General features: G+C 40.1%; 1 protein-coding gene across 1 annotated transcript in view; it reads right to left on the bottom strand.

Annotated features, from left to right (window-relative positions):
* Nucleotides 1–14,053, bottom strand: part of UBE2J1 (ubiquitin conjugating enzyme E2 J1) — a 62,589-nt gene that overhangs the window by 13,817 nt on the left and 34,719 nt on the right. The window contains exons 6-7 of the mRNA XM_065400604.1: nt 8,073–8,202; nt 4,099–4,233 (exon numbers count right to left, since the gene is read on the bottom strand). Coding sequence (XP_065256676.1) covers nt 4,099–4,233; nt 8,073–8,202 — 265 coding nt within the window. The remainder of the gene's footprint in view (nt 1–4,098; nt 4,234–8,072; nt 8,203–14,053) is intronic.

Raw genomic sequence — 14,053 nt, forward strand, 5'->3', positions numbered from 1 at the left:
TAGCCTCAGACTTTGAGAACAAGTTTACTAGAAATGGATGCCTCTGAGGTAAGGCTGGGAGCTGTACTTTCTCAAATGGTAGGGAAGGAAGAACACCCAGTCCTATTCCTCAGCAAGAAACTCCTTCCCAGAGAACAAAAATATGCCGTAGTAGAGAAAGAATGCCTGGCAGTAAAATGGAACTGAATTTCATTGGGTTACCTCACCTTCCTAGTAGCAGATCAGGGCCCATTTTTACTATCTTTGCTCAGGGTAGGCTTTTATTAGCTTCAGCATGAGTTTACCCTAAGAAAGAATAAGAGCAGGTCCTGTAATACAACCCTTCACATTTCACATCTCATTTTCCCTCTGTTCAGCTTTGAGGACTCCTCACTCCCCAATGACTGAAATGGACAGTTTATTAAACTGGTTCCTACTCCCAAATGGTGGTGGCTCAGAAACATGGGCAGCTTTTGAAACATATGCTTAGTGAAGCAATACGAGCAGAGAGATGGACAATCTGATCCCTTAAAATATTAATCTACTTTTGACAGCAGTCCATCACATGCAATAAATAAATGTTTATGTAAGTTTAAAGCTTTAATCATTTCATATCTGTCAACTGCTCTGAAAAAAGCTATGTATGCAGTAGAACTGATAATCTACTGAAGAAAACAGTATTATTAGAAATGGGAATAATTAAATTCTTATTATTTAAAAAGACTTCCTTTACAATTGAAACACTAAGATGCCTGTGATTATTTCTGTTGACTCCAGTGAATTAGTTTTAATTAACTCAATACTCTTAAGAGCCAGGATTTGTGGTAAAAAGAATATAATCAAATGGCTTATTCTGAAACTGAAAAATCTGGAAGAAATCCTTATTGTGGAAAAATACATGCTATTAGCATGCTTGTATTTCCACGTAGCTGGAAAGTGCACTGCAAGATGCAACAGATGGTCTGACGTGATTTGACGTGTTGTTTTTTTTTAACCAATTTGCAGCCCATCATTGCTAAAAAAAACCACCACAGCTTATCTGAGATTTGTCTACAATTTATCAGTGAATTTAGATTGCATTTGAAGCAGTCACAACAGCAGCTGCCCTGGCCCAATACCAGGCCTTAGGCACTTCCAGAATGGCTGGGTTATATAAACACTGTCCCTGGCAGTATTAACATGCAAATGTCATAATAAATTGCACAATTTATTTAAAATGGTAAGAATTAATATTTTCATTTACTTAGCCACATGTATTGCAGAGATTCTAAAAACAGGAACATAATCTTATTTAATTAAAAGAAAATCTGCAAATCACAGCAAACATACTTTTTTGCCTCTTGTACATAAGAATATCACACTCTGGTGTAAGAGACTGGGACAGTATGTAGAAGGATAATGTTCTTGAAACCTTCTTAATAAACTACAGTAGTATTCAGATTCCATAAACATTTGTGTATCTTTAACCAACACATGATACAAGTTACTGAATGCTGCAACACTAGAAGAAAATAATCAATTTATTTATAACATGCAATTAATGGAAGAAATGGAAAAAGAGAAAGGCTACTCTTGTGGTTAAGACACAGAACTGGGAGTCAGGACATCTGGGGTTTTAATCCCAGTTCTGCCACAGACTGCTGGGCAAATCTAGGCAGGTCACTTAGGTCTAATTTTCAGAAATGGCCTCTACAGACTCCCTCACTTCGTGGTATCTACTTCAAGTATTAGCCCTCTCATGGTCCTCTTCACTCTTAAAGCTCTATAGTTGGGAAGTACTGTTTCACGTGTGTTGCCCTATGTGAAGTTATCACAAGGAGCATCCTTTGGCATTTTTAAATTAAATGCACAAGTAACTAAGGGCTAAATCCTCTTCAATATCCAGCCTGAGTAAACATTGTGTGTGTTGGGAAGCAGAATCTCTCTTAATCGATTGTGCTCCGCAATTGCTACTGCAGCCCAAAGAATGCCCTAACCTCTCTAGCAGCTGCATACATATCTCACTGCATGGTGGATCTGTACAGTTCTGGATTCATCAGACCAGCATTCAGCAGTGCAAAATCAACTCTATGATGGGAGTCCCCACAAAAAGTATGGTGATGCCCAGGGGGTGCAGACTGTGTAGAGACTTCCCGCAGCCAGCCCCCCACTGGTTCCATTGCATTCAGGGCCTTCCAGGTAGTGATTGAAGTGACAGGTAAATTCTAGACTAGCCACTAGCAGCAACATTTTGGATAGGCTGGCGGTATGTGTGCATGCACGCAAGAGCAAGCGTGCTTAATATCTTAAAGATATAGGAAGAGATTGTAGTATTTGAGGTTTGTTTATTATTAGGATGCAGCTGAGGAATTTGGCTGTTGAGATGGTCAAGAAAGGGTGGGTTTCTGGTAAATGTTATGGAAGTGAAATTATTTTATTATGGCCTGGAGGAGGAAAGCAAAGGAAAGGGCAAAGTCAAAGATGATCTCCAAGCTATGGGCTTCAGGTACAGGGAGGGTGATGCTGTTATCAACCAATACAGAGAATGGAATTAGTGGAGGTACTTGGGGAGAAAAGGTTAAGAGCTCTGTTTTGGCTATGTTGATTTTGAAATTATGTCAAGTCATCTAGATGAGTGAAGCCCCAATCAGGGCTTCTCTATATACAAGTAAGAAGACACAATCCCTGCCCTCAAAAATCTTATAATCTAAGAGACATCACTGAGACAAAAAGAGGTGCAAGTTTGAAGTGCAGAACAAAGATCTAAACTAAAGAGGTCTACTCAACAGTCAGAGTTAATAATTAAACCCATGTAACTGGATGAAGTTGCCCAAGGATGGGGTGCACAGAGAAAAGAAGAGGGAGCCTAAGAACAGAGCCCAAAGGAATCCAGCAGAGAGGGAATGAAGGGGAAACTGTCAATCATAGAATATCAGGGTTGGAAGGGACCTCAGGAGGTCATCTAGTCCAACCCCCTGCTCAAAGCAGGACCAATCCCCAGACAGATTTTTGCCCCAGATCCCTAAATGGCCCCCTCAAGGATTGAACTCACAACCCTGACACTAAAAGAGCAGCTAAAGAGGTAGAAGACTTATGAAAGGACAGTGCCACAGAAGCTCAGCAAAGACAGGATATCAAGAAGGAGGAAATGACCAGCCATACCAAGGGAAGCAGAAAAGACAAGATTGAAGTATCCATCTTGAGACTTAGCTTAGGGATGACTTAGATGCAGAGGATAACAGTCAGTTTAGAGTAGATAGACTCGGCATTGAGTATAAGGTCAGTAAATTATTTCAGCTCTTACAGACAGCCCACTCCATGGCCTTGTCTAGACTAGAATTTAAGATTACATAACACATGCTAACTAACACCTTTTAAGAGTCTTCTATCAATAAGACACAGTTGTCTTTAAATGTGCTAAAAGAATCAAACTAAAGGCTAAGTTATCCTGATAAGTGCCAACATTATATCTTAAATCCTAGTCCAGGCAAAGCCAATGAGTTTGGAAATAAAGCAAAAGAAGGGAAAGACTAGTGGCTGGAAAGATAATAAAGCCACCCCTGGCCCTACCTAAGGACTGGGGAGATGAGATCTTGTTTATACACAGAAGGAGGGAAAGAGATGGACTGTGACCAAGGGAAGGTAATAGTTGGAAGTGGATGAGCTCACAAGGTGAACAGATGGAGAGGCTGGAGGAGGATGGTAAGCGAGATTTCAACATCAGTGATAATTTTACTTATGTTAGTATAATTAGTAATTGGTCCAATTAGTAATTGGTGACTCAGGGCCAAATAATTTTTTTTTTTTTTTTTTTAAAGCAATGGCATGTGCCCTCTCCACATAATTTCTACTTTGGTATACATAGTCTATTTTGTTAACTGCTCTTCGGTGAAAGTATTGATTTCAAGAGTTTACTAAATGTGTAAAGAAAAGTTTTTTTCCTGATCATCATATAAATATAAGGAAATTCACCTTTCTTATTATATATTCTTACACAACTAAGTATTCCACAATCTTAAAAAAAGTCTCAGATCAGCTAAATAATTCTCTAGACATGTCTACACATTGCTTGGTTTTCAGATCCTGGCCTCCATTTGCGAATCCACTCACATCTAATAAGATTTATCAAACACATCATACCATTGTACTGGTGGTTGGGTTCTGGAATGCTCTACTTATACCATCCTGTCGTGGCTCAGGTAAGGTGGCAGAGTGGTTCAATTCCGATATGTTTGGGGATTCAGTGATAGACTTTCTGGATGAATTGATTTCAGCCTAAAGGGAATACATTTGTACATTTCAGATAAGAGATCAAATTAGTTATAATATACTATAATGTGGTTTATTTGATCTATTATGGAGCATCTGTTTCAACATTTACAGCATATGAGATTTACTGAATCCTTATCAATAGACATGCAAATTGTGTTTAAGCTATATACAATGTTTCTGGAATTTCTGGAGGTGTTGCAATTCTGAATAATTTTCACAAGCAGTAAGTCTACTGATGCACAAAAACAAATAAAAAACCTGCAGACACATTTCTGATTTTTAGTTTCACTTGCTTGTATATAATGGTGGACGTTAACATCCAAAAGGGGTATAAGATAAGGAACAAAATTGGAAGCATCCTTCAGAGGAGAAAAAAAGTTACCTCAAATAAATGCCAAACATTTTGTAAAAGTTATATTTCTTACATGGTCTCACTAACTTTGACAGCACTTTGGGGAATCCTTATGAAAGCACTGATTGTTTGAGAGTATTTTTTCTAATGTATTACATATATAAAGGCTTTCCTTTAACATTAGGCCTTCAAGCTTTCTACTGCCACATCTTTTTCTTGAAAAAGCTGAACTGGACCAAAGCAGAAGTCAACACTCTATGTCTTGTTTCTCTACCACAACCAACCATGATGGGACCAACAGCAAACAGTTGGCTATTCAAACTATAAAAGCACAACAAATGTCTTTAGGGGGCTCATATCTGGAATGGAAATTCTTCAGGGATGTTATCCTAGCTTAGAGGAACCCCAAACAATACCTCATTTCATAAAGAGATAAGAAATATTACATCTCAAAAATATTAAACTGTTTATTTTCTACACTATTAGAATCCAATATCTTGTGAGGTGTTGAATGCTTTACAACCTAATTGATAATAATGGGAACGAGAGGCATTCAGCACATTACAGGCTTAGGCCCTTAATTTTCAGTGCAAAAGGGATAAGAGAACGTCAAAACATTAACTGTTTCTTAGCATCTATAAAATGTCTAACATTGAGAAGTGCTACATGTTTAACAGTGTTCTCACTTTGAAGATTCAAGAGAAAGTGACATCTCAATGGTGACTGGTAATGGGGTCATAGCAGAGGGGGGAAAGTAGCATTGTTCTCCTGAGCTGAACACTTTACCAATGGCACATAACTAGGAGTAAAAACAGCTGGTCTGAATCAATTTAACTCGCAGCATGCAGTGTAGATAAAGTACTTTGGTAGAGGGGTGCAATGCTACACTTCCCACACCCTGTGTCTGAATCTCAAGCTACTGAATTTGCTTTCTCCAATCTTATTAAATACATATGTTTTAATGCAAATATAAGTAGTAGTATTAAAAAGTGCGAGCAAGGGATTAGGAACCAATAAGTTGTGTAAATAACAAGAGCTTATCTCCTGACATTTTAATGTAACCCTTTTCTCTTCTATGCTCTTGTTCCCTTGTGTTCATCATGCCTTGCTGTTCTGTCTGATACTACAAGGTCCTGAACACCTAACATTTCAGTTGGTCTAGAAATTGTTCCTATTATTTTTAAAATTGAAATGAATCTTTAGATCAATTCACTGATTGTCTGATCAATATTCCCTTCACATTTAGATAGGCTGGCTTTTTGTAACTCAGTTATATCAAATATACTACTTGTTCAAATGTTGGTCAAACACAACAATAGCATGTTATACGGTGCACTACATAGGAACATAGCTTGGACATAGGACTTTGCAGAAGACTGAGGCTTTTCCTGAGGAGCGTATAGCAACAGTTCTTTCTTATTCCAAATGCTAACATGGAATACATCCATTATTAGAAATCCCAATGGTTCTTACACCCCGAATGGTAATTCCCACAATTATTGTGTGTGTACCAAAAGAGTAGTCTGTATTAGACAAATGTTAATAAGAAAATCTGACCTGGTGCTGTGAGCCAATCAAGTCAGAAAACTGGAAGTGAGAAGATATGCCTGGCTTTGCCAGTCTTGTTCCATGGCTTTGGGCAAATTACTTAAAGGCAATAGGCGTAGAAGGAAAAAACTGGGATTGTGCCCTTTTTTGCTTCTGATGTGTGAATGCAATTTGAAAGGCTTTGGGGAGGCTTGTGCTATACATTAGAAATTCAGGTGTTGCTAACCCATTTTTTTTCTAGAAGTGTATAGACCCCTAGTTCTGTAGTAGGTTTATGATGACTTAGAGAGGAAGGATAGTCCAGTGGCTGGGCTGCTACCCTGGAACTCAGGAGACCTGGGTTCAATTCCCTTCTCTACCCTACGTGACTTTGAGCAAGTCACTTAGTATCTCTGCGCATCAGTTCACCATCTGTAAAATGAGGATAATAGTACTTCCCTGTGGTGTGTGGATAAATAAGTACATAAAGAGTGTGAGACACAAATACCCTGATGACAGGTGCCATGTAAGTCTGATAGGTAGATAGAAGTCATCTTTAAAAATGTGAAACTTAACTGAGTGGGGAAGAGATTTTATTTAGGCTATGAGGTGGATTTGTTTGCTTGTTAGATTCCTGTTCAACTCAACTCCCTGAGAAAAACCACTTTTAAAATAGTTTTGTTAAAAGACTGTACTCCCATAACTTTTCAATTAAGAGCTCTGAAAAATATGGATTGTGAGCCATGATCACCAGGGAATCTGTTAAATCAAAAAAGAGCAGACTTAACATTTCTAATATTTCTATTGTTAAAAACTAGTATTTAAAAACAAGAACAAAACAAAAATCCCACACACTTTTCAGGATTTATACATCAGAAAGAACCAAAAAGGGCACAGTCCAATTTTTTGCCTTTTGCAAGTCACTTTTAACTCTCTGTGCCTGTATTTCTCCTCCCTACCCAACCTTTGTAAAGTGTTTTGAGATCGCCATATGAAAAATATGATTATGAACAGAATCAGGCCTGGTCCATATTTGGAAGGGAGACTACTAAAAAACACTGCAAAAATTGGTATTGGTTGTTCAGCAGGTGGCAATATTCACTTTGATTCTAGACCAAACCAATATCGTAGCACAGTGCTAGGAGGAACTGTTCTACTGGAGATATAGGGTGAAATTCTGATCACGCTGAAGTCAATGGGTAGTCTTTTGTAGAAGATGCAACACTGAGGTACATGTTTCACTACAGTTAAGAAAGCCCTGCCTCCAGGTACAGCAGAGTCTTGCTCAGTGGTTCACTTTCTTAAGTTTAGTGAAAAGCATATTGTGCATGCTACTTTCTAAGGATCATACTTGGCTAAACAAAAACCTGATTTCACTGGACCACTGAAAAGGCATTTCCTGCTAAGAGCCCTATCCATACTAGACTCCAATTTTCTACATTCGGTCTCTTCAGCTGTGCAGCTTGTGGGGAAAAAAAGTTCGCAATTTTTTTTGTACATAATGAAAAAAAGTATATGTTTGACTCTCTTCATATACCAAAAAAAATCATCAGACCTGTGTTTGTCTGAACTTCTCAAAAGTATTTATGTTTGAGCAAACACTAAACTAAGCTTGGAAAATTTCATCAAGCTATTAGTAACTGAAAACAGGGAGTTAGAATGGACATGGTTAGGCAACCTTTACTATCACCTTTGTTACCACTGTCACTGAACCAGTCAGTGCTTGTGTTGGACAACACATCAGTTTGCATCTTCCCAGAAACCAACTGTACCATCTGTGGGAAGTGTGTTTTCCCACAGCCTACACTGAAATCAAGTCTCCTGCACAGCAGTACAATGCAATGCTGCTGTGTTACAATGTAAGCATTTTCTCAGTGTTTTTGTTTCCTCATAGCAATACTACACTTGCAGTTTCCTCAAATTAAGTGATCAAACAAAGAAAAATTACAAATAGTCAGTCTACCTTGAAGCTAATTTGTCTGGCAAGTTCCTTGGCCTCTTCGTCAGCCTGGCTTGAAGCACTTCCTGATGTTAATGGTAACAGGCTTATCTTCATTGCTGAGCCACATATCTCACAGCAGAAATCCTGTGACCTGATAAATAAAATTGTTTAAAACAAGAAAATGTCCATTTAAAACTATGTTTTTCTTGAAAAATAAACACTAACAAGACAACCTACCAAAGCACTTGGGGTGCCCGAATTAGCATAACAGTTAAAAAATAAAGTATGCTATAAATCTGTAGCAACCATCATTGGCTGCAGTGTTGAAAAATCTGGGGTTAGAATTCTATATACTCTTTCCTAGAGTTAATTTCTGGAAAATATTTACTCCCAGTTTTCATAATATTTCTGTGGCCTCTTATATTAAAGATATTACCAACATTATTAATGACTGTTTAAATTAATTATCAGAACCAGCAAAATATATGATGCAAAAAGCCATGGTATTGCAACAACATAGAAACTTTATACCCACTAAATCCAGACTTAAGGTTCCTATCACAGCTCTATTACATTACACGTGTGTGTTATGATGGGGTCTTTCATTATGTGATGCTAATAGTAGACTTTCAATGACAGGCCTCTGCAGGCACGCACGCACACAAATCCCCAAAATAGCAAATCGCCCTCATTTAGGTATAGCCAAGATTTTGGTTTTTAAATTAACCCTTTCAAAAATTATTTAGAAGTAGTTTCAGAGTGTTTTATATTTCTCCACAAAACTTAAAAAAAAATAACAAGGAAGCTAATGAGTTATGAAGCTTTGTGGGGCAGAAAGAGAGTCCCCGAGATAGGACAGACTCTTCTGCTGGGCTAAGTGTGTGGTTGGATAGATTAACAATATTGTTGGGTGAGTTAAGGGTACCACTGTTGTAGCCCTCTGTGGCACGTAGGAGTTTAGATCGTTTACTTTCCTTTTTCCTCTGTAGAGAAGTGAAGTCTGCGTTGTAAATGGCTTGTCTCGTTTTTGTAAAGTCCAGCCACGTGGAAGTTTGTGTGGAAGGTTGGTTTTGTATGAGAGTCTCCAGGTTTGAGAGCTCATTCTTGATCTTCTCCTGTCTGCTGTACAGGATGCTGATCAGGTGGTTCCTCAGTTTCTTTGAGTGTGTGTGGCAATCTCTCACCATAGTCAGTATAGTATGTCGATTGCAATGGATTTTTTACCTTCAGTCCATTTGGTATGATGTCCATCTGTTTGCACTTGGAGACTAAGAGGATTTGTGTCTGTATCTGTGCAAGTTTTTTTTAATGAGGTTGATGGATTTCCACTCCATACGGCTAAATTTAGTGCCTTGCATGGTGTCAAGTATCAGGGGGTAGCTGTGTTAGTCTGTATCCACAAAAACAACAAGGAGTCCGGTGCAAACTGCAGAACTAAAATTCATTTGCAAATTTAACACCATTAATTTGGGCTTGAATAGGCACTGGGAGTGGCTGGCTCACTACAAAAGCAACTTTGCCTCTCCTGGAATTGACAGAGGGGATGGAATGATGAGATTCCTACAATGGTGTGCAGCCGATCTATGACTACTAGTAGCAAATATTCCCTGGTGATGGGACATGAGATGGAGAGGGCTCTGAGCTACTACAGAAAATTCTTTCCATGTGTCTGGCTGGTGGGTCTTGCTGAAATACTCAGCATTCCACTGACTGCTATATTTGGGAATCGGGAAGGAATTTTCCACTGGGTAACACTGGAAGAGACCCTAGGGATTTTCCACCTTCCTCTGCAGCATGGGGCACAGGTCACTTGCAGGTTTAGACTAGAGCAGTAGTTCCCAAACTTGTTCCGCCGCTTGTGCAGGGAAAGCCCCTGGCAGGCTGGGCCGGTTTGTTTACCTGCCGCGTCCGCAAGTTCGGCTGATCGCGGCTCCCAATGGCTGCGGTTCGCTGCTCCAGGCCAATGGGAGCTGCTGGAAGAGGCGGCCAGTATGTCCCTCGGCCCGCACCGCTTCCAGCAGCTCCCATTGGCCTGGAGCAGCGAACCGCGGCCACTGGGAGCTGCGATCGGCCAAACCTGCGGACGCGGCAGGTAAACAAACTGTCCCAGCCCGCCAGGGGCTTTCCCTGCACAAGCGGCGGAACAAGTTTGGGAACCACTGGACTAGAGTAAATGGTGGATTCTCTGTAACTTGAAGTTTTTAAATCATGATTTGAATTGTTCAGTAACTCAGCCAGAGGTGATAGATCTATTACAGGAGTGGGTGGGCGAGTTTCTGTGGTCTGCAATGTGCCAGTGGTCAGACTAGATGATCATGATGGTCCCTTCTGGCCTGAAAGTCTAAGAGTAAATTATTAAACAATTTGTAAGCACCTAGAGGATAATAGTGTAATAAGACTAGCCAACATTGATTTGTCAAGAAAAAAAATCATGCCAGTCCAACCTAATTGCCTTCTTTGACAGAGTTATTGGTCCCTAGTGCATAGGGGGAAGCTGTAGACCTGACATGTTTTGATTTTAGTAAAGTTTTTGATACAGTCCCACATTACATTTTCATAAGGAAACTAGGGAAACAGTCTAAACGAAGTAATTATAAAGTGGATGCGTTACTGAATGAAAAACCATACTCAAAGAACAGCAATCAATATGTTTTGTCTAACTGGGAGGATGCATCTAGTCCCACAGGGGGGTCTGCCTGGGTCCAGTACTATTCAGTATTTTCACAAACCTGGATAATGGAATACACAGTAAGGTTATACAATTAGTAGATGACACCACGCTAGCAGGCCCTTTGGCGCACAGGATTTGAATTCAAAGGGATCTTGACAAATTGGAGAAACTGGTCTGAAATCTACAAGATGAAATTCAATAAAGACAAGTGCAAAGTGCTAGAATTAGGAAGGAAAAAATCAAATGCAGAATAACTAGCTAGGTGGTAGTACTGCTGAAAAGAATCTGTAGGTTATATTGAGTTTGGGATTCATTGTAAGTCAACAATATGATGCAATTGAGAAAAATCATTCTGGGATGTATTAACAAGAGTGTTGTCTTGCATACACAGGAGAGAACTGTTCAACTCTACTCAACACTGGTGAGTACTCCAGCTGGGGCTGGTCTCTAGTTCTAGGTGTCACACTTTATGAAAAATGTGGACAAATTGGACAGAGTCCGGATGAGAGCAACAAAAATGATAAAAGTTTAGAAAACCTGACCCATGAGAAAAGGTTAAAAAAAACTGGGCATGTTTAGTCTTGAGAAAAAATGACTTGGGGGAGGGTGAGCCTGATAATAGTTTTCACATATATTAAAGGCTATTATACAGAAGATAGTGATTAATTGTTCTCTATGTCCACAGAAGGTAGGACAAGTAGTAATGGGCTTAATCTGTAACACGGGAAATTTAGGTTAGGTATTAGGAAAAACTTTTAACTATAAGTATAGTTAAGTACCATAACAGGTTACCAAGGGAAGCTGTGGAACCCCCCACATTGGAGGTTTTTAACAACCGGTTAGAAAACACCTGTCAGGATGGTCTAGCTATACTCTGTCCTGCCTCAGTGCCGGAGGATGGACTAGATGACGGCTCAATGTCATTTGCAGATCTACATTTCTATGATTCTATCATACTATAGACATTGTCTGTTATACACGTCTCTCTCCCTCCGCCCCCCACCACAGCCACCCACACCCACAGGTAAGTTCTTGGTACTTATCCTCTTGTATCTTATATTAACTCCAGCCATCTCTTTTCCCTATCCTGCAATTTAGCCTGTGGTCTAATCTAAACTATGACCTTAAAGAATGAATAACGGACGAACCCATACTTTGTCCACATGATGCTGACAGAAATATAACACTATCAAAATCAGGTATTTTCTTTGACAAACATTCCTGGACTTGTACAACGTGCAGGCAAAAAATGTGACACTCTCTACAATGAGTCCCAAATAAAACATTTGGAGTAAATGCTGGTGCAGATCATTGTGGATAACATACATACTTTTCTAAATGCTCTTTCCTCAGAAGGCAAGACAACAGCAAAAGACATTCTTATTTCTGGAGTACAAGTACTTTGCAAAAGAAGATTGAGAACCAAAAGTTTGTACAATGGGGCTAAAGAGTGAAGCGGGTGCATAAACCTTCTGGCCAGCAAGAGCAATTAAAATCACTGGGCTCTCATAGAATCTAGAGATTGAAAAGGTCAGCTAATTTCATATTCCTACCAATGCAGACCATCAGGGAGAAAAGAGGCATAAAGCAGAGAAAATTTAGTATTTGTAGTTTGGTGGCACCCACAATATGCTAGACACAGTACACACCCGAAAAAGCTACAATCTAAGGAGAAAAGCAACACATAAAGGGAGGAAAAGAGGAATATAAACACAGTGCAAATATACTATCTCCAACTACCTAATTACCTAATCACCTAATCATAATTAACTGGCTAATTTATTGCAGACATCATTGCAGAAATGGGTCTTGAGGAAGGAATTAATGGAGAATGTAGTGACTTTTTTAATCAGATGAAGTAATGTGTTCTGTGTGTAGAGGATGCCATGATAGAAGGAGCAAAGTCAAGGCTCCTTGAAAAATAAACATGGGGGTGTGATACCAAGGCCCACTGGGGGTTCACTACTCTGTATCAGCAATTCCTATCAGGCCTGACATATTCATTACACCTCACACTCTGCTGTCGTCATCCGTATCTAGAAGGAGTTATGTAAGAGATCAATGGAAAATGAGTAACTCACTGATCATTAATATTCTAGCATGATGTATGTATGGGGTGTGCACAAAGAGTTATGGATACATGCTAGAATTATGTTTTAAAATTTGTTTGACAAGCAATACATAATCCCACTCTGCCCTAGACAAAGGAATGTGTAACTGTCTGACCAGCCTCATCATCAGACAGACACAATGAAGGCATAGTTACATAAAAGGCAAACAAAGCCATCAACTTAGTGAGTGGATGAGATAGCCTCTGAACTATAAAAACAGGGGACTGAACTTCAAATGATAAGTAATATAATCAACTGATTGTATACAATATTACTAACAGTAAGATTATGTCATGGAGGTCACCAAAGTCACAGATTCCATGATTTCCAGAGACCTCCGTGACACTTTCCGCTTCAGCCCCTGGGCAGTGGGGCTGGAGCTGTTAACTAGAGGAGGCCCTAGCGCTCTGAGCCGCCGCAGGCAGTAAGGGGCTGCTGCAGCTCTTGGCTGCTGTGGGCAATGGAGGGACCCGGAGCTCCAAGCCGCCAGCTTCACAGCTCCCAGCCACTGCAGCCGACTGGGGCGGAGCTCTGAGCCCCACTGGCAGCGGGGAGACCCCGGGCAGGGGGGGCCCCCACAGCTCCCTGCCACCGGCCCCGCAGCTCCGAGGGGGAGCCCAGAGCTGTCAGCCACAGCAGTGGCAGGTGCTGGACCCCCTCCCCCTATTTCCCCTCCAGCAGCCAGGTTTAGGCTCTCATCCCCCATTTTGTCTCAATTATTTTTAGTAAAAGTCAGGGATAGGTCACAGGCTTCTGTGAATTTTTGTTTATGGCCCCCATGACCTGTCCCCGACTTTTACTAAAAATAACCATGACAAAATCTTAACCTTAAATATTATTGTATTATAAAAAAGTGTATCGAGCAAGGTCTTTTACGAAAGCTAATGGCATTCTGGTGATTAATATCATTGTGAAATAGGTTTTCTCCCACACACAGGAGGGAAGGCAACCATCTACCTGTCTCCAATAAAATTAAGCAAGGTGTGACCAAAAATCAATGGAAGCCCCATTTATGTACAACTCAGCAATGGGACAGGAAGTCCACAGGAAAGGAAGAACAGCATAAGGCTGAGTTGGGGATGAAACAGTGAGTTTGGGAAGACATAAGGAGAGAGAAGACGCAATCTTGGCATCGATCACTGGACAGACACAAGAGGCCACAGCTCTTGCAAGCTGAGAAAGAAGGGTCATTCAGCCAAGGTGGCTGAAGTCTCTGAGTG

The sequence above is a fragment of the Emys orbicularis genome, chromosome 3, assembly GCF_028017835.1.
Source record: "Emys orbicularis isolate rEmyOrb1 chromosome 3, rEmyOrb1.hap1, whole genome shotgun sequence".
Lineage (NCBI taxonomy): Eukaryota > Metazoa > Chordata > Testudines > Emydidae > Emys > Emys orbicularis.